The 24,938-nt window shown below is 45.6% G+C and overlaps 1 protein-coding gene across 4 annotated transcripts in view; it reads right to left on the minus strand.

The window, feature by feature from the left end:
- Positions 1-24,938, minus strand: part of NIPBL (NIPBL cohesin loading factor) — a 1,214,062-nt gene that overhangs the window by 312,055 nt on the left and 877,069 nt on the right. For all 4 annotated transcript variants that reach the window (XM_029578690.1, XM_029578673.1, XM_029578682.1 and 1 more), the window contains one exon: positions 13,836-13,934. In XM_029578690.1, the coding sequence (XP_029434550.1) occupies positions 13,836-13,934 (99 nt within the window). The remainder of the gene's footprint in view (positions 1-13,835; positions 13,935-24,938) is intronic.

The raw sequence follows: 24,938 nt of genomic DNA on the forward strand, positions 1-24,938 counted from the left end.
TGAAGTCTGGAGACCAGATTCTGAAAGATAGTATAAATAATCTAGTAGAGAAGAAGTGGAGCAAGTGAAAGGATCAGTACTGTTTTGCTTGCATCACAATGTAAATCTTCTCCATTTGGAAGAGTAGTTCTTTCATGTGGAGGGCTTACGTGAAGCTATAAGCACTTGAGAGATATGGGTTGAAAGATTGAGTGGTTGTAAAATTAAGCTTTCAACATCCACGCTGTCAGGGCAAGGGATTGGAGGTTGGGATGGTGCAATCGACCCTGATCCTGAGTTATGAGAGTGGGAGCTACTCCCAGACAAATGGGATCCCTGACTGAGAGGTCTAGAAGTGTGGGAAACCATACTTGTCGAGGCCAATACGGGGCTATGAGTATCATGGACCCCATGTCCTGTTGTAGTTTTACTAGTGTCTTGGTTATGAGCGGTATCGGAGGATACGCGTATAGCAGGCCTGATTTCCAATGGCGAGCAAAGGCGTCCCTGGTCAAGCTGTGTTTCTGCTTGAACAGGGAGCAATAATTGTTCACTTTGTAGTTCAGATGTGATGCAAAGAGATCTATTGTTGGTTGACCCCAACGTTGAAAGAGCCTGGTTGCTATCGTTGGATCCAAGGACCACTCGTGTGGTTGGAACTGACGACTGAGGCGATCGGCTACTATGTTGTGAATGCCTGCTAGATAAGTGGCCCGTAAGTATTGAATGTGCCAGGGCCCAGTCCCAAATCTGTGCTGCTTCTTGGCAAAGGAGATACGAGCCTGTCCCCCCTTGCTTGTTGATGTACCACATGGCTACTGTGTTGTCTGTTTGTATGAGAACAGTCTTGTGTGAAAGGCAGTTCTTGAACGCATGCAGCGCATAACGTATAGCTCGAAGCTCTAGAAAGTTTATCTGAAAAGTGGCTTCGAGCTTTGTCCACGTCCCTTGAGTCTGCAGATGACCTATGTGCGCACCCCAGCCCAAGGTGGATGCATCTGTAGTTAGTGCTACTTGCGAAATCGGTTGCTGGAAAGGTTGACCTTTGAGCAAAATTGTTCATTGATGTCCACCAGAGGAGGGAAGAACGCAGTTCTTGAGTTATATGAATTTGAGAGGACAGTGGCTGAATGGCTTGAATCCATTGTGTTTTGAGAGACCATTGCATTAGTTGCATGGCCAGTCTGGCCATAGGAGTGACGTGAACTGTAGAGGCCATGTGACCGAGGAGGGTGAGGCACTGATGAGCTGTAACCTGCGTTTGAATCCAGAGAGATTGTGCCAGGAGAACGAGTGTCTGCGCACGGTCTCTTGGGAGAAAAGCTTTTGCTGAGACTGTGTTTAAATCTGCACTGATGAATTGAAATAGGTGAGATGGTGTGAAATGGGATTTCTGGTAATTGATGAGAAAACCCAAGGAGTGAAGTAAGTTGATTGTGAGCTTGAGGGAATTGAGAGCTCCTTCTTTCGTTCGACTCTTGATGAGCCAATCGTCGAGATAAGGAAACACGTGCACTCCTTGCTTGTGTAAGTGGGCCACTGCCACTACTAGACACTTTGTGAATACACGGGGTGCTGAGGCAAGGCCGAATGGAAGCACCCTGTACTGGAAATGTTGAGTTCCTACTAGGAATCGTAGATACTTGCAATGAGGAGGGAATATGGGAATGTGAGCGTAAGCGTCTTGAAGATCCAGAGAACAGAGCCAATCTCCTTTTTGAAGTAGAGGTAACATTGTGCCTAATGATACCATCCTGAATTTCTCTTTTAAGAATTTGTTGAGATTTCTGAGGTCTAGGATGGGATGTAGGCCTCCTGTTTTCTTTGGAATGAAGAAGTATCGGGAGTAGAATCCTCTGCCCTGCTGAGGTCGGGGAACAGGTTCCACGGCCCTGGCTCTCAGAAGGGTGGATAATTCTGTTTGTAGGAGTGTGGACTGATTGTTTACTGTCCAAGACGAGATGGGAGGTGTCGTTTGGTACAGTGAGAAAATCCAAGCGGTACCCTTGAGATGTTATGGAGAGTACCCAGTGGTCTGTTGTTATGGGGATCCAGCTGTGATGAAAGAAAGCAATTCGACCTCCTACTGGTAAGAGTGGGACTGGATTGGAGGAAAGGCTTCTGTTCTCTGACAGTATCTCAAAACCCTGACGTAGAAGCAGTCTGAGGAAGGGGTTGAGGTCTGGATTGTCTTTGTTGTTGAGATTGTGTATGTTGAGCTGGGCGGGATGTACGTGTACGGGTTGGAGGAGGATAGTAACGCCTCTGACGGTAATATGGGCGTCTTGTATCTCTCCTGGGCAGCCTTCTGGAAGATGGTTGGGACTCTTGAGGTATTAAGGAGAGCTGTTTCAGAGTCTCAGTATGTTCTTTTAAAAGGGCAACTGCTTCCTTTACCTTGTCTCCAAAAAGGTTGTCCCCGAGACAAGGGAGATCGGCCAGTCTCTCCTGCACCTCCGGTCTTAAGTCAGAAGACTTAAGCCATGCCCAACGACAAGCTGTAATCCCTGTGGCTGATAGTCGAGATGCAGTTTCAAAACTATCATATGCCGCCCGTACCTCATATTTGCCCGCTTCCAGGCCTTTATGTATGAGCTGGGAGAAAAGATCCTGGAATTGTTCAGGGAGTGTCTGTGTAAGCTCTTGTGTTTGCTTCCAGAGATTATGCTGGTATTGCGTCATGAAGAGCTGGTATGCAGCAATTCTAGAGACCAGCATAGATCCCTGAAACATTTTCCAGCCTAGATTGTCAAGGAACCTGTTATCTTTGTGTGTTTTTACTCTTTTTGCCTTCTTTTGCGCCGACTCTACCACCACAGACTGGTGAAGTAGCTGAGTCTTCTGGAAACTTGGGATTGGCTGAACCAGGTATTTGGCATCTGATCTCTTATTTACCGCAGGAATGGAGCCAGGATGTTCCCATAGCCTGTACATCAGTTCCTGGAGCACCTCATGAACGGGTACAGCTAAGATTTCTTTGGGCGGGTCAACGAATTGTAACACCTCTAGTGTTTTTTGCCTGGCATCTAATTCTGACTGGAGCTGGAATGGAATGGTCTCTGCCATTTCCTTCACAAAGTTGGAGAATGATAAATCCTCTGGAGGAAATTTTCTGTGGTCTTCTGGAGGTGAAGGTTCCGAAAGCATCTCATCATCTATGGAGAGATCTGTATCAGTGTCTGTCCAGGTGTGTTCTGAACGACCAGTATGTCTTGGTTTGGACGGCATCGATGGCTGAGACTTGGGCATCGAGGGAAATAAAGGAGACCGTGGAGGAATCGGTCTTGGAATCCCCGAAGGACCCGGCATGGGTTCTGGAGTTGGGGTTTTATCGATGTCCTGAGGTTTTTTAGGAATAGCATCAATAAGTGTATTTAACTTCTCCATCAGAGGTGCCAAAATCGAGATATCTGGGGTCGGCATTGGTGGATTCATCGAAGGAACCGATGCTGGAATCGGAGCCGGAACCGATGGAATCGGTGACGGAATCGACGGTGACAGTGGTATCGGAATGGGTAGCGTATCCGATGGTACTGGTACTGGCGCTGATGGAAGATCCAGTGTGGATGGCGTGGCCTCGATGGAAGAACTGGTGTCGATGGCGCTGGCCTCTCAGGTGGAACCGGTATCGGCATGGCATCGAGGAGCGCATCTCGGACCGCCTGGCGGATGTATCCGTCCAGTTCTGCCCGCATAGCTGATGGAATCAGAGCAGCTATGGGGGGAGGCGGCGATGGCGATACCGGTACCTCCACTGGGTCCTGGGGAGGTACAGTTCCCTGCACCGGTGCCGGTGGGGATCGCCATGGAGTCGAAGGCCTCGGAGACGCCACATCCAGCCGAGGTTTCTTAGATGGCGAAGCCGATTCCATCGATGGTGCGGCGGGTATCGGGTCGATGCCCGAGCCGTGCGGCCTTCGGTGACGATGCCGATGCTTCTCCCTTGATTTTTCGCTGCCCGATGTCGATGTTTTCGAACATGTCGAGGGAGAGGGAATGCAAGCATCTCCAGCCTCACCAGGTAGTCGTTTTTTTAGAACAACTTTGCGAATCGCTCCCGCCGGAGATGATTGCACTGACGTCTATGCCGATGGGAGCAATTGAATTTGAAAATGTTGCTCCATCTTCTCCAGCCGGAGTCGATGTCCCTTCGATGTCATCTCGGCGCATTGTGGGCAGTTTTGGACATCATGGTTCCCGCCGAGGCAGAGCACACATTCGTAGTGTGGGTCCGTTATGGACATATTTCTGCAACAATTTGGGCATTTTTTAAAGCCCGAAGCCATTTTAGTCGGACAGCCGTCGACGTCTTTGGCAAGAAGTTTTTCTTATAATTTTTTGAAGAAATTTCGAAGTGTGGGAAAATCACCACAGGACTCCAAATTAACCGCGAGGCTAACAGTTCCGCGGAAAAAAGAAGACTGAAGGGAGGCCCCTGTGGCAGAGAATATCATGGCATGGTGGGCATGCTCAATAGGCACTCTGGGTGCCAGTCAAAAGTTTATGAAACTTTGACAGAAGTTTTTCCATATAGGGCTCCATTACCGATGTCACCCATATGTGAGGACTATCATCCTGCTTGTCCTGGGATAAAAATATATACAAAACAAAAAAGCCCTAATCCTTACATAGATATATACATATATTGTAACAATTGTTGTCTGTGGATTTCCCCAGTAATAGGCAATTATTCCCTGGAAAGTCAAATCCACACTACAAATAGTAAATGGACTTCCGCCTAGGCCAGCCACTTTTCCCTTTGGGTTGAGCTCTCCAGTGTTGGTGACTGGCGAGGCATGTAAACTGGGGGAAGCCTCTGGAATGGATAGGTAACGAGAGGCCTGAAGCAGGGTAAGGAGCAGAAACGAACCAGAAATCCAGGAGGAAAACAAACAGGAGCGCGGAATGTAGAAGCTGAAAATAATTAAGTCTTCTGGATACAGGAACAAAGCCAGGCTACAATTACTGGAAGGTAGGACCCAGGCTCTAGCAACTGACTGCTGAGACTGCCTCAGTATAAGTACATGTCTATTCAGGAAACAAAATGGTTGCTGGGAAGGGGGAGCAAAGAGGACAGAGCTAGAAGGACTAGACAGACAGTTCAAGCGGCTCACAGCACCACCTGCAGGCTGGAATGCACTCGGCACCAGATTCTTATAGTACTCCCCCCTTCAGGGATGGCCTCTGGAAAATCCTTTGTATTGCTTTGCAAGAAATTTCTTCAAAAGTTGAGGTGCATTTAGATCAGATGCATCAATCCAAGAACTTTCTTCAGGACCATATCCCTTCCAATGGACCAAGTGCTGTACTTTGTTATGGGATACTCTAGACTCCAGAATCTCCTCAACCTCAAATTCAGATTGACCATTGACCAGAACTGGATTGAGAGGTGTTCTTTGCCTGGCATAAGGATCTGGCACGGCCGGCTTTAACAAGGAGATATGAAATGAAGATGGCATCTTAAGAGTATTGGGAAGCTGAAAGCGCATGGTTACTGGGTTAATTTTCTCAATAATGGCATATGGCCCTGTGTACTTAGGGCTGAGCGTAGTACAAGGGAATTTCAGACAGATTCCTTCTGGACAACCAGACTTTGTCACTAACCATGAAACTGGGGTTAACTTCTATGATGATGGACAGTGAATTTCTTCTGCTGAGTCATGATTGTCTCCAAATTAATACACACCTGTGGCCAGGTTTTCTGTAAGCATTGCACCAAGTCATTGGCTGCAGCAATTTTCATAGCCAGAGAGGCAGATAGTATACATACAGGGTAGTGCTGTAAACTGTGAAGAATGGTGAAATCCTTGTAGATTTGCTAACACGATTGTTGTGAGCAAATTCAGCCCAATGGAGCAATCTGGTCCAATCAGTTTGATGAGTAGAGATGAAACATCTAATGCTCAAGGTCTTTGTTGGTTTTCTCCATAAGGTCATTAGTCTGAGGATGGTCTCCTGATAAAAATTGTAAATTGATGCTCGAATCTTTACAAATGGCCCTCCTGAAACTGGCAATGAATTGGGGACCTCAATTCAGTACAACAGTGGTCAGGATACCATGTAAATGGATCACCTCCCTAATAAAAATGATCATCAATTGAGAGGTCAAAGGCAGCTTAGAGATGAGGTGAAATGTGGCAGTCAGGAAAGAGAGTCCACTACCACCAAGATGGCAGTACAGCTAGTAGAAATTGAAAGTTCTGTGATGAAATCTGTAGAGAGGCGAGTCCATGGTACAGAAGAAATTGGGAGAGGCTGCAGTCACTCAAAGGTTTAGTACAAGGAACCTTTGTTCTAGCACATACTGGCCAGCTAATATATAAGTCATATAATCTTTGTGCAGAAAAAGCCACCAAAAAATCCTGGAAAACCATTCAAAAGTTTCTTTTTTTTTTGTTTGTAATAATTTTTATTAAAGTTTTAAAAGAGGCATACAGCATTCAACGATAAGAAAATAAAAATTAGGTTCTTACCATCAAACATGAATGAACCAAAAAGGCCAATTATGAACCATAAACTATCAACAGTTCTGTACCCTCTTACATAATATCAGCAGTATACAATAAACAGTATGGTAAAGACAAAACAACCCACCCTCATCCTCCCCATCTCTATCCCCACCCTATCACTGGATGTCCGGAGAGTTTGGAATCATGCCCCCATTTATTTATTTAAAAACATTTGATATTCCGCTTTTTTCCAAGTCTGGTCTCAAAGCAGATTACAATATATTAGAATGGCTTAACAAGTCAGTATCAGAACAGACTCAAACTTTGACGAACAGTACCAGAATTAATTTAATTTAAAACACAGTATACAATCTGTACCAGAACCAGAGTCTAGAAAAATAGTTCTATTTTCTCTCCATTCATTTAACAAACAGACTGACAGAAGGTCTGGTTGAATAGACATGCCTTTGCTTTCTTTCTGAAAGTAAGTTAGCATGGTTCAAGGTAGATGGGAAGAAGAACTTGGTTTCAGATTTTGGGGCAAAGCAGCTGAAGGCCCTCTGTCTTGAGCAGATTAGTTTTGCAGATTTCAGAGGAGGGAAGGCAAGAAGGGCCCTTTGTGAGGAACGGAGTTCTCTTGCTGGGATGTAGGAAGTAAGGAGAAGCAAGAAATATTCTGGGCCTATTTTTTCACACATTTGTAGGTTAAGAAAAGGATTTTGAATTTTAGCCTGGCATCAATAGGAGGCCAGTGAAGATTATAAAGGATGGGCCTCATATGGTCTGAAGATTTGGCATCTACCAGGAGTCTGGCCACTGTGCTTTGCACAAGTTGTAACCATTTTAAGTCGGTCTTGGAGATACCATTTAGCAGGGAACTACAATAATCTAAGCGACTCATGATAAGATCATGGCTGACAGAATCCAGGTAATGCTGATCGAGGTAGTTGGATAGTTGCCAGATCTAGTGGAGGTGCATGAAGGAGGCTCTCACTACTTTGAAGATGTGCGAGATCAATGACAGTTTAGGGTCCAATTGTCCACCTAGGCTTTGGACAGCTCATTTGGGTTGGAGAAGGGTTCCTGATAGGGATGATTGAGCAAACATGGGGTGGCCATGACCGCTCAGCTACAGGAGTTCAGATTTGGCAGGGTTAAGTTTACGCTTATGGTTATAGAGCTATTGTACTGCTACCTTGAGATAGTTGTTGAGATTGGAAATGGGTCTAGCTTGGTCAGCTTCTATATTAACGCTTAGGTGGATGTGCTTTGAATAAGACCCTACTACAACGACTAGCAGACATTGGCATCACAGGATCTGCGTTCAACTGGTTCAAATCCTTCCTTGAAAACAGGTTTTACAAGGTAAGGATCAACAACAAAGAATCACACCCAATCAGATCTAATATGGGGGTACCCCAAGGATCATCCCTGTCACCCACCCTATTCAATATTTACCTCCCTCCCACTCTGCCATCTAACTCACCAACCTCAAGCTAACACACTTCCTATACGCGGATGACATACAGATCCTCATCCCCATCTCAGAGTCACTCCACAAAACATGGTCCCAATGGAACAGCTGCCTTATAGCAATCAACAACCTACTCACCAGCCTCAACCTCGTCCTTAACACCAACAAGACCGAAATCCTTCTAATAGCTCCGGACAACTGTATTCCGCTCAACCCCCCAATTTCTTCTCAACTCTCCATAACATCTATTGACCACACACTGCATGTAAGAGACCTTGGTGTGCTGCTCGACAATCAACTCAACTTAAACAAATTCGTAAACACCACCACCAAGGAATGCTTTTTCAAATTGCAAGTATTAAAAAAAACTAAAACCACTCCTGCACCTCCGAGATTTCCGCTTGATACTACAATCTATCATCCTCCCGAAACTGGATTACTGCAACTCACTCCTTCTGGGCCTACCCGCAAACACAATCAAACCACTTCAGATGGTCCAGAACGCGACGGCCAGGATCCTCACAAACACCAACAAAAGGAAACACATCACCCCTATCCTTCAGAACCTTCACTGGCTGCCAATTAAATTCAGGATACTCTTTAAAGCCCTCATGATGATCCACAAGGCTTTACACAACATCTCCCCCCTCAACCTAACCTTCCAACTTCAGCCGCACACTTCCAATAGACCCATCAGAAGAGCGTACAAGGACATGCTATACACCTAGCCGGCCAAAACCTCACTAAGGAAACGCGCCCTCTCCACAGCTGGTCCTCCACTTTGGAACTCGCTCCCACCGGATCTCCGCCAAGAACCCTGCCCTTTGGTATTCAAAAAGAAACTAAAAATATGGCTATTCAGTCAGGCATTCCTGGAGAGCTAAGGTCCAATGAATGGCGTTTCATAGGCGTTGCTCCACTTATTCCACTGTAAATATGTTTGAATTGTACTAATTATGTTAGCTAATCATGTTTTTAAATGCATTCCACTTGTTCACTGTAAGTTCACATCAACCTTGTTTCAATGTATCCGCTCCTGAGGCGACAGTTCAGTTCTCTGTAAACCGGTGCGATATGTATTCTATACAGGAACATCGGTATATAAAAATTAATAAATAAATAAATAAGGTTACAAATTGGTCAAATGAAGAAGTTGAAGAGAATAGGGGAAAGAAAAGAGCCAACAAAAAGGTCCTGTGAGATAAGATGCCATTAATTATATTCGATAGCCATGGAGCCAGGCTATGCTTTAGGCTACAGATGAACCTGGGGGGTGGGAGATAAGAGTCCAGAGGGCTTGAGGATTGACTAATTCGCTGGAGGATGACTTCCATCTCTTTGTATGTGATTGGTCTGAAATCTAACAGTGTGGTTTTGTCTTATGGGAGTTGGGGGTTTCTTGCTGCAGTAGAGGGGCCATTAAGGAGGAACAGCAAGCATCTGGAACAAAAATATGCCCAATAGGAACCCACCAGATCAAACCTTTCAGGTTAAGTTTTTCCATCAAATCACCCTTGACTGTGTTTATAACTATCCTGGAGGCTGGCTGGTTTGTTTATTAACATTGCTTAATCGCTTCATGCACAAGCCTTAAGCAATTTACAAAATAAACATACATAAAATCACCATAAATAAAACACATGGAGCCTTTATCGCAAGGCTCCAGAGTTTCCTCAGAGGAAAACTGTTATGACAACAAATTGGCCTTAACACTCTTTGAGCCAGAGAGATAGGAGATAATGAACTGAAAGCAAGCAGGGCTTACTGGGGGTTCAAACATTTGGCAGCTTCAATATAAAGTAAATTTCTGTGATCCGTAAGGACTGTAATTGCAAAGGTGGCTCCTTTCAATAGGTATCTCCACTCTTCCAAGGCCCATTTAATAGTGAAGAGTTCTTGGTTTCCCCACATCATAGTTGTGTTTCACAGGAGAGAACTTCCAAGAAAGGCAACTACATGGGTGGAGCCAAGAATCTGGATTAGGCCTTTGCAACAAGACTGAATATGCACCAACCTTGGAGGCCTCTACTTTAATATGAAAGGCTTGGCTGGATCAGGGTGATGCGAGACTGGAGCGGATGCAGAGTTGCTTCAGTTCTTCATAGGCCTGCTGAGCTTGGGAGTTCTAAGAATTATTTGGTGTGCCCTTACTTGTAAGGGCAGTAAGTGGAGCCACTTCTTTATGGAAGTTTAGAATGAAGTGCTGATAATACTTAGAAAACACTGAAGCGCCTTGAGGCCCAAAGGTACCAACCAATTAAGTACTGCTCTTACCTTATCTGGGTCCACCTCAAAACTCTGAGCTGATTACATAATCCAAGATGTGGACTTGCTCTGTTCAAACACAAATTTCTAAACCTTGGCATAAAGCTGATGCTGGCAAAGATGAGAAAGAACCTCTATTATAATGTGGCCTATGGGTGACCAGGTCTGGATAGAAAATTAAGATATTATCAAGGCTGGTCAACAAACATATTGAGAGAGAGGCAGCCTTGAAAAACATCACTGATAAAGGCCTGGAATACGGCAGGAGTATTACAAAGAGCATGACTGTATACTCATAGTTCCCATCCTTGGGGTTGAAAGAAGTCTTCCACGTGTCATCCTAACAGATCCAAATAAGACTGTAGGGCCCCCCCCCCCAGCAAGTCCAGTTTGGTAAAAATTTGTGCACCCTGGAATCTATCAAAGAATTCAGAGACTAGCAGTAGGGAATAACAATCCTCAACTATGACCTTATTGAGGCCCTGGTAATAGATACAGGGTCTAAGGGATCCATCCTTTTTTGTATTAAGAAGAATTTTGCACCAGCAGAAGACTTTTAATAATCAAAACTATGCCGTGGTGGCATAGTTTCAGGAAGCAGTTCAAAGGTGCAAATATATTCCTGACGCCTCAGACTTATCTCCGCTTGCTTGTTGCTAAAGACATCTGCAAAAGCATGGTAATGCTTAGAAAGGAGTGGGGGAATTTCCACTACAGAGGTCACAAGAGTGGGAGCTAGAGGTTTCAAATCCAGAACACAAGAGGAGAAACAGGAAGGGGACCAAGAGACAATCTGTCCTGAATGCCAATTGATGAGTAGGTTAGAAGAACCCTAGAAGAAACATGCAGAAAGGCAACTCAAGAATCCAAAAGGAAACTGTTTCAGAGTGCCACGTAGCCATTGGAAGATTCAGATTCATTGTGACCCACTGAACCTCTGCTTGATTCAGGGGCCATCTATCATTGGCATCAACTGAGACCGACACTGGACTGGGTTGAATAGGAATTTTGTTTTGGCGGACAAAGTCCAGACTAATGAATTTGCCTGCTGCTCTGGAATTGATAAGGGTGAGGGCTCTCCTGCTGATCCTAAAGCCAATATTAGGATACTGAGAGATACTGGGCCACATGATTGAGAGACACCTCAACAAGGGCCGAATCTACTTCTGTGATACTGGGGATGAATGTGGACCAGATCTGGGTTTATGTGTACAATTTCTGACTATGTGTCCAGGGTCTGCACAATAAAGGCAAAGTCCCAGCTGCTTCCTTTGATCTTTCTCTGTCTGGGAAAGGTGAATGCCAATATGGCTAAGTTTCATAGGCTCTTCAAGTAGCAGAACATGATTAGCCTGCAGAGATGTGGAACTTAGGACTCATGGCGGAATACTGGAGTGCTGATTGTTGTTCCAGTATTTCAGGCATAAGCACAAGGAGATCAAGGCATACAACTCTGAAGGCAGCTCCTACCAGGTCAACTCAGCCTCATTATTTCAGCCCGTCTCTGCCGCAACAGTGTGAAATTCTATAGTACTATCCCACAGTATGAGTCTCTTGCTTCATGCAATGAAGAGCTGTAGAGATGGAAATCAAGTGGCCTGGGCCATGAAAAATGTATTTAAACGCCATTCCAAAAACATCACAGTCTGAGATCAAGGGGTCCTGTTTTTCCCAGAGCAGCGAGGCCCGGGCCAGAGCCTCCCCAGTCAGTAGCTTTTGATTTATGGTCAGGAAAATGGAAAGCCTGCAGGGTAAAGACTAAGAGCACTGATTCAGAAAGCCCTGGCAGGCTTTTGAGTCTTCACAAAAGAACAGTGGAGTTTCCACCTGGAGTTCCTTATGCATACACTCCATAGCTGCAGGGGGTATAGGAGCAGAAGACGGTACTTGCTGTGACAGTGGTCCAGAGAGCCCTGGGAAAACATTTCTAACAAGGGTATTAACTTGCTTCTGAAGGCTTGCCAGGCATTGGTTCAGTGACTCCAAGTTCTTATCCTGGGAGGCCAAATGCGCAGCCAGCTCGGCAGGGTGCATATTGGCCAGAGCTTGCTGTGACAGTTGTCTGTGGGTTGTCCTAGAAATGAGCAGCTTAGTAACAGGAAAGTCAAATCCAGGCTGCTAACAGTAAATGGACTTCCACCTAGGCCAGTCACCTTCCCTTCAGATTGAGTCCTCTGGTGCTGGTGGCTGTTGAGGCATGAAACTGGATGAAGCTCCCAAAGGGAACAAGAAGCCTGAAGCAGGGTAAAGAGCAAGAAATGAACCACAAACCCAGGAAGAAAAACAAACAGGGGAGTGGAAAGCAGAAGCTGGAGTGGAGGAGCAGTTGAGTGGTTAGAGCAGCAGGCTAAGAACCAGGGAAGCCATGGTTCAAACCTCACTGACACTCCTTGTGACCTTGGGTAAGTCACTTCCCCCTCCCTTGCCTCAGGTACCATCTTAGATTGTGAGTCCTTTGGGGACAGGGAAAATACCTACTGTATCTCGATGTAAATAGTGCATGCTAAATACATTAACAAAATAAATAACATTTATTTTATTTATTTATTTTAATGATTTTATATACCGACATCCGTTTGCACATCGCATCGGTTTACATATAACTTGTAACAAAAGTATAAATAGGCATGGCCTTTACAATGAACAGAAGGAACAGTCAAACAGAATATATCAATAAACCAAATATTTAGGTGATAACTTCAACTAGGGGTTGCCTAAGTTAGGTTTTATAGATTTTATATTGATTTTATATGATTTTATAGATTTTATATTGAAGTCTTCTGGATACAGAACAGAACCAGAGAATGAGGACTGGAAGGAGGACCGAGCTGTGGCAACTGACTGCTGAGACTAGTACATTCCTATACAGGAAACAAGATGGCGGCTTGGGGGAGCAAACAATACAGAGCTAGGGCTAGATATACAGTTCAAGTGGTTCACAATGCCACCTGCAGGCCAGATGAGCACTTGGCAACAGATTCTTACACACATGCAACACTATCTTCAGGTGCTCTGCTTCTGGCTGGGTGTCAATACTATAGGCTCTACAAATTATGGAGGAAGATATTTTTTTGTTAATGTACACTAAGCTCCAAGTTTCAGACAGAACTGCTTATAAATCAAAATTATTTACACATTCCAAGATTCTGTACGATATTTTAGTGTTTAACATTTGAGGGAGCATTTTAATTTCGTAAGTACTCTATTTTTTAATTTTCTTAATTAAACATTACCTAAATTTAGTGGCCTTTCAAGTAAATACCTCCAACATTATAGAATAAGGCTGCCTTGAATAGAAGAGCAAAACTGAAGGGTTTAAATTCCAAAGGTCTGATTTTCAAAAGCATTTACACATTTAAAACTGGGTTTTACACATGTAAATGCACTTTACCCATGTAAGTGGGTTTTTGAAAATTGCTAAAATATATGCCACTGAAATGTCAATACGTTTTACCTTCATTAAGTGCACTTAACGTGGGTAAATGGCTTTGAAAATTGCTATAATAGTATGTTACATTTACATGCATAACTCCTTTGAAAATTCACCTGTAAGTGTACTAGATCTTAAATACAGCACTACTGCAAGTTACTTTTGTTTGCATTTCCATCCAAGAAAACCTAGGATATATTTCTTAAAAGAAATCTGAATGCAAGAGAAACCAGCTTACCACATCAGTGATGTTTAATATTTTTCTTGTCATTGCTTCTTTATCATTGTGGGGAGTTGGGGTAAACCAAAGCTTCTGGAACGTCTCATTCACTAATTTCTGGAGAAAATAAATTAAGAATGTATTTGAACATTTTAGATAATTAATTTCTCCTGCACCAAAAAATCTACTAACACAAACACTACTGATATACTTGTATCAGATGTGCTTTCAAGGTAATGATAGAAAAAAAATTGGACTTCAGAATTCAAAGAATGGGTCAAGAACCCACCTGCAGTATGTGCTTCCCTTCCTGTTTCAACTTAATGTAACCCCATCCCCGGGAGCTTACTGCATTCCAGTGGGGCCATAAAGCAGAGTTGCTTACCTGTAACAGGTGTTCTCCCAGGACAGCAGGATGTTAGTCCTTACATATGGGTGACATCATCAGATGGAGCCCTGTCATGGAACACTTTTGTCAAAGTTTCTAGAACTTTGACTGGCACACTGAGCATGCCACTAACCCTACAGTCAGCAGAGGTCCCCCTTCAGTCTCATTTGTAGCAAAAGTATGAGCGAAAAATAAAATAATAAAACGTAAGCAAACCCAACTCTGCGGGGTGGCGGGCGGGGTTCATTAGGACTAATATCCTGCTGTCCTGGGAGAACGTCTGTTACAGGTAAGCAACTCTGCTTTCTCCCAGGACAAGCAGGATGGTAGTCCTCACATATGGGTGAATAGCAAGCTACAGGCTGCGTCATACGAAATAGGCCAACCAGCACACAACATCTGCAACAGGCACAACAACTGGGGTGCTTTTGGCAAGGATGAGACAGCCTGAAATTCACAGTGGGTCAAGGTAGGACGAGTTAGGTTCCTACACTGGAAACAAATTTCTTAGGACAGACTGGCCAAATAAGGAATCCTGTCGCCCAGCCTTGTCCAGGTAATAGTGAGCTGTGAAGGTGTGGAGAGAGCTCCATGTCGCAGCCCTGCATATGTCAGCAATCGGTACTGAACGGTACTGTGCTAATGACGTTGCCATTGCTCTGACTGAGTGTGCCTTCACTTGTCCCTGTAGTGGCAGGCCTGTTTGCTGGTAATAGAATGCGATGCAGTCTGCTAACCAGTTTGACAGTGTTTGCTTGCCCACCGCATTCCCAAGTTTGTTCTTATCAAAGGAGACAAAAGTTGGGTGGACTTCCTGTGGGCTGTAGTGCGGTCTAAGTAAAACACAAGAGCACGCTTACAGTCCATGGTGTGGAGAGCTCGCTCACCTGGGTGAGCATGAGGTCTTGGAAAGAAAGTGACAAGACTATGGACTGATTTAAATGGAAATCAGTTACCACCTTAGGAAGAAATTTAGGGTGAGTGCAGAGAACCACTCGGTCATGGAGGAACCTTGTGTAGGGTGAATAGGTCACAAGGGCCTGTAACAATTACCCTGCGAGCAGACGTGATAGCTACTAGAAAAAGTACTTTCCATGTAAGGTATCTAAGTTCGCAAGAGTGCATGGGCTCAAAAGGGGTGTGCATGAGCTGTGCAAGTACAACACTGAGGTCCCATGCCACGACCGGTGGCTGTAGAGGAGGTTTAAGCTGTACTAAGCCTCTCATGAAGTGACTCACCAGGGGTTGAGCCGTTATCAGGAAATCCCCTATTCCTTGATGGTAAGCAGAGATGGCACTAAGGTGCACTCAGATAGATGATGTCTGGAGACCAGATTCCGAGAGGTGCCAGAAATAATCTAATAGACTCGATGTGGGGCAAGAAAAGGGATCCAAGCTCTTTTATGTGCACCACATGGTAAATCTCTTCCATTTAGATCAGTAGGATTTCCGCATGGAAGCCTTTCGTGAAGCTACAAGGATTTGAAATATTTCACTTGAAAGGTTGAGTGGTTGTAGTATCAGCCTTTCAACATCCAGGCCGTCAGAGAGAGGGCCTGGAGGTTCGTGTGGCGTAACTTACCGTGATTCTGTGTTATGAGGTTGGGTGACATGCCGAGGCGATTGGGGTCCTGGACAGAAAGGTCGTCAAGTATGGGAAACCAAATTTGGCGCGGCCTTTACGGGACTATGAGAATCATTAAGCCCTGGTCCTGTTGTAGCTTCACGAGAGTCTTGCTTATTAGCGGAATTGAAGGATACGCATAAAGCAGGCCTTTGTTCCAGGGACGGGCGAAGGCATCCCTGGCTGGTGCATGCCGGTCCCTGTGCAGGGAGCAGACGTTTTCCACTTTGTGGTTCTGACTGGACACAAAGAGGTCGATGGTCGGATGACCCCCACTGGTGGAAGATTCTGCTCGCAACCGAGGGATTCAGAGACCATTCGTGGGGCTGGAAACATCGGCTGAGGTGGTCCGCCAGTACATTCTGTGTGCCCGCTAGATAAGTGGCTCGCAGAAGAATGGAATGCGACAGGGCCTAGGCCCAAATCTGCGCCGCCTCCTGGCAAAGCAGATAAGAGCCCGAGCCCCCCTGTTGGTTCAGGTACCACATTGCAACTTGGTTCCTGTTTGAATCAGGACAACTTTGTTGGAGAGGTAATCCTGAAATGCATAAAGGGTGTACCGCATCGCTTGAAGGTCCAGAAAGTTGATTTGATGTGTCACTTCGGCTTTTGTCCAAGTTCCTTGAGATTGAAGGCCTTGGACGTGGGCTCTCCAACCTAGGTTGGAGGTGTCTGTAGTTAACTGTAGTCACCTGAGGAGCCGGTTGCTAGAAAGGAAGACCCACTTGTAAGTTGGCTTTGTGTGTCCACCAGGCAAGGGACAGACGAAGCTGGCTGGTTATGTGTACCATGGACGACAGCGGCTAAGTAGCTTGTCACCATTGGGATTTCAGAGTCCATTGGGTCACTCTCATGGCAAGGCATGCCATAGGGGTGACATGGACAGTTGATGCCATGTGGCCGAGCAACCTGAGTAGCTGGCCAGCTGAGGCTCTTTTTCGACGGCGGATAAAGCTGGCAAGGTTGGACAGGGTAATCGCACGGTCGTTGGGTAAGAATTCTCTGGACAGTGTCATGTCTAGGTCTGCTCCTATAAAAGAGAGAAGATGAGACTGTGTCAATTGGGATTTGGGGCAATTTATTAGAAATCCCAATGAGTTTAGAAGCCTTATGGTGAGACCAAGAGAGTCGAGGGCTCCTTGTTTTGATTGGCTTTTTATGAGCCAGTTGTCCAGGTAAATGTATACGCCTCTGCTGTGTAATTGTGCAGCCACGACTGCCAGGCACTTCATAAAGACTCGAGGCACCGAGGCTAGGCCAAATGGTAGAACCTTGTATTGATAGTGACTGCGGTCCACCACAAATCGCAGATATTTGCGATGAGGAGGGGAGATCACAAAATGGGCGTATGCGTCTTGAAGGTCCAGAGAGCAGAGCCAATCCCCTTGTTGAAGTAGAGGAAGCATGGTGCCCAGAGATACCATCCTGAACCGTTCCTTGCGAAGAAATGTATTCAAGGCATGGAAGTCCAGAATAGGCCGGAGGCTGCCGGTCTTTTTGGAAATAAGGAAATATTTAGAGTAGAACCCTTTTCCCTGCTGATTCGGTGGAATTTAATTTTAATTTTAATTTAAAAACTTTTTCTATACCATCGTTTAGTAGAGCACCATCACAACGGTTTACAGTTAGGCACAAATATGTTTGGTTTGGTTTCTAAATTATCCAAAAGGTGCCAGTATTATATGGTTACATAGTTCAATAATATACTCTAAATGGGGAATGGGTGTGGTTACCATTTATGATTGTTAGCGTAATCATATGTTTATACTGTCTTTCTAATATAATAAATATGAGAAAAAAATAATAAAAATAAGTAACTCTGCATTTTATACTGGTGACTTTCAGCTGTTTTTGTGTTGTTATTCAGCTACCTCACGGTGAAATGCTTTTTTGAAGAGCCATGTTTTTAAGCCTTTTTTGAAGAGTTTTAAATCTTTTATTATTCTTAATTCCAGGGTTAATGTGTTCCATAGTAAAGGCCCTGCCAAAGATAGTGCTCTTTCTCTGACTTGGGTCAACTTTGCTGTTTTGACTGAGGGTATGGTTAGTAGAGCTCTATTGGCTGATCTGAGACTTCTTTGAGGGACATGTAATCGTAGTGCGGTGTTTAGCCAGTCAGCCTGTTCGTCATTTATTAGTTTATGCACTGTGCATAGTGTTTTAAATTGTACTCTTTGTTCTATTGGGAGCCAGTGTAAATCTGCAAGTGTCTGGGTGATATGATCTCTTCTGCCTTTACCAGTAAGTATTCTGGCAGCCGAGTTCTGTAATATTTGCAGTGGTCTGATAGTAGTATATGGCAATCCTAGGAAAAGTGTGTTACAGTAGTCCGTGCTGGCAAATATGAATGTTTGTAGTATTGTACGAAAGTGTTCCTGATTTAATAAGGGTTTTAGTCTTCTAAGGACCATTAGTTTGGCATAGCCTTCTCTTGCTTTTATTGATATGTGTTGTTTAAGGCTCAATTCCATGTCTATAGTTACTCCTAGGTTTCTAGCTTTATCAGTTAGCTCAACTGATTTGCCATTTTTAAGTCGGATGGGATTTTGTAGAACCGGATCCAAGGCTCTGACAGACAGAAGGGTTGAGAGCTCTGACTCGAGTTTTCTTGTGTGGTCGTCCCAACTCCAGGATATTTTTGAAAAATTTAGACGATAACTATGGGTTATGATGGACAGTACCCACTGGTCCGTGGTGATTGGATGCCAATTTGTTGCAAAGTGGCACAGGCGGCCCCCCACTGGAATATGGCTGCTGCTCTCTGGAAAAGAGTCAAAATCCAGACGCGGGGCCAGCTTGTGAAGCTGGCTGCTGTCTAGATGTTCTAGTTTGGCGCTCATGTCCCCTCTGAGGTGCCCGAGCCGGTCGTGCACGGGACGCAGGAGGATAATATCTGCGTGGCCTGTAGAATTGTTTCTTGGGTTCTCTACGCGTGGCCCTGCGGGCTACGGAGGGAACATCTGGAGAAACAGTTGACAACTGGCGCAGGGTCTCATGATGGTCCTTTAACTGGGCCATTGCGTCCTGGATCTTATCCTCAAACCAGTTGTCTCCAGTACAGGGTAGATCTGCCAGTTTGTCCTGCACTTCCGGGCGTAGGTCTGAGGCCTTAAGCCAGGCCCAGCATCTAGCACTGATGCCAGTTGCCGAGATTCTGGATGCAGTTTCAAAAGAATCGTAGGCAGCTCTGACTTCATGTTTACCTGCTTCCATTCCTTTTTGTAGGATGGAGGACAAGGCTTCTTGTTGTTGCTGTGGTAGTGTCTCCGCAATCACTTGGACTTGTTTCCAGAGATTTCTATTATATTGGGTCATGTTTAGTTGATATGCTGCAATTCGCGATATCAACATGGACTCTTGGAAAATCCTTCATTCCAACGCATCCAATGCTTTCTGTTCCTTACCGGGAGGGGCAGAGGAATGTGGATGCGACCGTTTAGCCTTTTTCTGAGCTGATTCCACAACTACAGAGCGGTGGGGCAGCTGACTCTTTTGAAACCCTGGGGCTTGTTGAACCAGGTAGGTAGCATCTGTCTTTTTATTGACTGGGGGTACCATACCTGGATGTTCCCCAGAGGCAGTGCATGAGGTCCAGAAGAACTTCATTTACCAGTATTGCCATTATTTCTTTTGGAGCATCTACAAATTGTAAGACCTCCAACATTTTATGGCGAACATCTTCCTCTGTGACCAGTGTAAAAGGTATAGTCTCAGACATCTCTTTGACAAAACTGGCAAAGGAGAGGTCTTCTGGAGGAGATCTCTGCCTTTCCTCCGAGGGTGAAGGCCCTGAGAGAAATTCCTCGGATGTCCATGATGAATCATCTGAGGATGCATCGCTCCATGGATTATAGGGACTTTCGACTTCTCCCGGTGGAGCTCCCAATAGAGGAAGCATGCCAAGGCTGAGAGGGCGGGAAGGCATCGATGGATGTGGCCTTGGCATTGATGGAATCGGCGCCAGGCATCGAGGGCATCAGGGCAGATGAGGTGCGCTTGGGTACTGGTAGCCCCGATGGCCCTGGCATGGGCTCCGGCATCGACAGTTCCCGTGGAGGGATGTGGCTGGGAATCGATCCTTCCTCCTCCGAGGAACCCGGTACTGGAATCGGGACCTGTGGAGGCCTCGATGGATGACTCGATGCAAGTGTGTCCGGTGGTAGAGGAGTCGATAAGGCACCATTAGTGTATTGAGGCGCTCGAAGAGAGGTGCCACCATCGAGGGAGCCGGTTCCGGGGCTGGTATGGGGGGCCGGCGCCGGCGGCAATTGGAAGCCTCGTAGGGCTTTCAGCACTGCCTCTTGGACCATGCAGTACAATTCCTCCCAGGAAGCCGGCATGGTGATCGGGGTAGGAGGCAGGCTAGGCATCACCGGAGTCTCCACGGGGACCGTGGAGGCTCGGTGCCCAGCACCAGTATCGGTGGGGAACGCCTAGGGGTTTCCCAGGTCCAGAGGAGTATGGGGGCTCCTCTCCCTGGCCCTCTTCGCAGGTGGCTTGATGGAAGTCGATGCCGCTTCGGTATCAGTGCCGGCACTGGTCGGGGATGCCCATCAGTGCCGGTGTCTGTGTTTCCCTCGGTGCTCGGTCCAGTCTTTCCCTGGCACAGAGGATGATGACGCCAATGTCCTCAATGGAGTCTGTGACGGATGGTCACCCTGTTCATGGTGCTCCTGGCGAATCGTCTCCGAGGTTGGTGGACCCTCCACAGTTGGTGGCGCTTGAACTGGTGTCGATAGAGCAGTCTGTTTTGAAGCAAACAACTGCTCCATTTTGTCCAGGCGAGTGCGACAGCCTTTGGGGGTCATTTGTGCACAACTAGGGCATAGATGAATGTCATGCGAGGGGCCTAAGCACAAAACACATACTTCATGCGGGTCCATTATGGACATGGTCCTCGGTCACTCGGGACATTTTCTAAACCCTGTTGCCATGTTAAAATTTGGCGGGCACGCGGTCAGTGATCGTCGGGCACTGAAGTGGTAAGCCGCCGGGAACCGACCGCAAGTACCGGAAAAGCACTTACCGAGCGTCGGAGGGAACGGAGCGCAATGGGGGACCCCGCTGAGGGACTTTTTGAGAAGATATACTTCAAATATTTCCGTGAGGAAAGCTGTGAGAAATTTCTCACAGACCTCCTAAACCACGAGGCAACTGCTGTGTGGAAAATAAAGAGACTGAGGGGGGACCCCTGCTGGCTGCAGGGTTAGTGGCATGCTGGGCATGCTCAGTATGCCAGTCAAAGTACTAGAAACTTTGACAAAAGTGTTCCGTGACAGGACTCCATTTGATGTCACCCATATGTGAGGACTACCATCCTGCTTGTCCTGGGAGAAAAGCATTTAGTTTCTCTTTGAGGCTGGAATCACTCCTGGCTAGTGCTAGCATATTTTGTGCTCTCTTCCCAAGGCTAGGATCCTTTGTTGACTTTTTTTGGGGGGGGGGGGGGGGGGGAGTTTACTTCCAAGGCCCAGAGTGCTAGGGGTGACCCTATGTACCTTCCTCTTTGTCCCTGGGAGAGAGGCAATGCTTTCTTACTGTGGATGCTGTATGTGCCAATAACCACACGGTAGTTACTTGATTAGTGCAAAAAAAATCAAGACAGGATTTCTTTGTGTTATAGTCTCTTTTCTCTATCTATGCAGTAATCTTTTATACCAGGATGAGGGAATTTGTACCCTCCAGGATTTGGAAAAATAAAGTCCCCAAGTGTACAGAGTATCCCCTTAAATGTGTAGGACATTCCTTCCAAACTGGTAAAAAAAGAGTCACTGTCTCTGCACAGAGAGCCCAAACCTCTCTCTCCCTAGAATGAAGATTCCAGATGGATGTCCTCAGTGTTCTTAATTATTTTTTTACTCACTGTTAGCTGGGTTTCAGTATTCTCTTGGTTCAGATGAATCCCTGATGGGAGGGGATCCAGGCTGGAAAAGCAGCTCTGGTTGTTCCTTATTTTTTATTTATTTATTTATTTAGCATTTTTATATACCGACTTTCCAATAACAGAATTACTGATCAATTCGGTTTACATTCTAAACAATAACATTGACAAGTAAATGTCTTACAATGAACAGGTCGATATAACTTGGATTAGTACATATGGGGTTAATAACATAAGTAAAAGATACGGTGCCTAATGTAGGCTAAATGAACAGTTGATAGTTATAAGACTGGTTTTGACAGCTCTCATGCGAGGTTATTGTTTCACTGTAAACCGGTTTGATTTGTATCCCATGCAAGAATATCGGTATATAAAAGTTTTTAAATAAATAAATAAATAGACTGCCAAAGTTCAAGTGAGTTCTAGAGATGATCTAAATAGTTCTCTAGTGGATTACCACCGAAGGGATCATTGGCAGGGATATTCCGCAGGTTGATGTTATTGGAAAGCTTGGTTGAATAACCAAGTCTTGAGTCTTTTTTTAAATGTAGTGGAGCATTGCACTGATCTGAGTTCTGACGGGAGAGTGTTCCAGAGTTTGGGACCAGCTGTGGAGAAAGCTCTTTTGCTTAATGCTGACTTCATCGGTGGGATATTAAGGTTGTTTCTATAGGCTTGTCTCACTGGTCTGGTAGAGGTGTGGAATTGGAGAGGGATTTTGAGCTCGAGTGGTGCCAAGTTGTGTAGTGCCTTGTGGGTTACTGAGAGCACTTTAAAAAGTATTCTGAATTTGACGGGAAGCCAGTGTAGGCTTTTTAAGATGGGCAGGAAGAGGGGCAGCCAAAACTTCCTCCCAGATCTTCTTACAAAAAAAGCAGACTTGCTTACCTGTAACAGGTGTTTTCCGAGGACAGCAAAATGTTAGTTCTCACAGAAGGGTGAATCCCTAGCTACAGGCTCCTTAACAGAAAGGGGACTAAAAGACATACAACCAGGTGCCAATGGGCACAACACCACCGGCGCAGTTGGTAACAGAAGGGGAGATAGCCAGACCTAGGATGGAAGAGTTGGGGTTCTACACCTTGAACAGATTCCTGAGGTCAGACTGGCCGAATCAACTATCACATCGGCCATCACTATCCAGGCAGTAATGGGATGTGAATATGTGACGAGAACTCCACGTAGCAACTTTGCAGATCTCCTCCATGGGAACTGCTCACAAATGGGTCATCTACGCTGGCATGGCTCTGTCAGAATGAACCTTGACATATCCCCCAAGATGAGGTCCTGCCTGAGTACAACAGAAGGAGATGCAATATGCTAGCCAACTGGATAGCGTCTGTTTGGCAATAGCAATGCCCAAACTATTCCTATCAAAAGAAATAAAAAGTTGGGTGGGCTGTTTAAGTGCTTTTGTCCACTTCGGATTGAAGGTTAAGGCTCGCTTGTAAACCAAACTGTGCAGTGCTCGTTTGCCTTGATCTGAAAGGGGCCTGGGAAAGAAAATTGGCAGGATGACTGACTGCTTAAGATGGAAATCCATCACCACCTTAAGCAGGAACTTATGGTGCGTACGTAAGACCACTCTGTCATGAAAGAAATTAGTATAAGGTGGATAGGTCACTGAGGCCTAGACCCCGCTGACCCTGCATGCTGAAGTGACCACCACCAAAAATATGACCTTCTAGGTTAGGTACTTCAGGTCACAGGTGCGCAACAGCTCAAAAAAAGCTTTCATCAGCTGAGCCAATACCACGTTGAGGTCCCAAGACACAACGGGAGATGAAACGTACAACTATAGGCTGTACAGAGATGGGCATACATAAGAACATAAGAAATTGCCATGCTGGGTCAGACCAAGGGTCCATCAAGCCCAGCATCCTGTTTCCAACAGAGGCCAAAACCAGGCCACAAGAACCTGGCAATTACCCAAACACTAAGAAGATCCCATGCTACTGATGCAATTAATAGCAGTGGCTATTCCCTAAGTAAAATTGATTAATAGCCATTAATAGACTTCTCCTCCAAGAACTAATCCAAACCTTTTTTGAACCCAGCTACACTAACTGCACTAACCACATCCTCTGGCAACAAATTCCAGAGCTTTATTGTGCGTTGAGTGAAAAAGAATTTTCTCCGATTAGTCTTAAATGTGCTACTTGCTAACTTCATGGAATGCCCCCTAGTCCTTCTATTATTCGAAAGTGAAAATAACCGAGTCACATCTACTCGTTCAAGACCTCTCATGATCTTAAAGACCTCTATCATATCCCCCCTCAGCCGTCTCTTCTCCAAGCTGAACAGCCCTAATCTCTTCAGCCTTTCCTCACAGGGGAGCTGTTCCATCCCCTTTATCATTTTGGTTGCCCTTCTCTGTACCTTCTCCATCGCAACTATATCTTTTTTGAGATGCGGCGACCAGAACTGTACACAGTATTCAAGGTGTGGTCTCACCATAGTGGTATGAGACAAATGCACCCAGTCGAACCCTGACAGATTTGGTTTTTAAGCCAGTCTCCAAAAGGTGTAGAAGGTAGTCAAGCAGTTTCTGTCTAGAGCAGGAGAATGGATCTAGGGCCTTCTGCTCACACCACACAGAAAACCTCCTCCACTTCAGTCCGTAGGACTTTCTAGTGGAAGGCTTTCTGGAAGCCACAAGGACCAGAGACATATCCTCAGAAAGATCAAAAGGCTGCAGTATTATCCTCTCAACATCCTGTGAGTGACAGGTCCTGGAGATTGGGATGCTGCAGCCTGCCCCGATCTGGCGTGATGAGATCTGGGGAAGTCCCCAGACTGATCGGCCTCTGGATGGACAACTCGTGCAAGAATGGAAACCAGATCTATCTCGACCAATGAGGGGCTATGAGGACATAGTCCTTCTGTCCTCATAAAGCTTCAAGAGAGTTTTTGTCACTAAGGGAATCTGAGGATACGCATATAGAAGACCCCTGTTCCAATGACGGGCAAGGGCGTCTGAGGCTGATTTGCTGTCTGACCTGGACAGGTAGCAGAACCGAGGCACTTTCCAGTTGCAGGGCGTAGCAAACGGATCTATGTCTGGGTTCCCCCAGAGGTGAAAAATACAAATCGCCATCCCCTGGTCCAGGTACCATTCGTGGGGGTCTGAAGGCTTGGCTAAGCCTGTCCGCCATCACATTCACCATTCTGGTCAGGTACATGGCCCTGAGCACCATCCCTTGGGCCAGGGCCCAGGACTAGATCTGG

The sequence above is a fragment of the Rhinatrema bivittatum genome, chromosome 1, assembly GCF_901001135.1.
Source record: "Rhinatrema bivittatum chromosome 1, aRhiBiv1.1, whole genome shotgun sequence".
In the NCBI taxonomy this organism is placed as follows: domain Eukaryota; kingdom Metazoa; phylum Chordata; class Amphibia; order Gymnophiona; family Rhinatrematidae; genus Rhinatrema; species Rhinatrema bivittatum.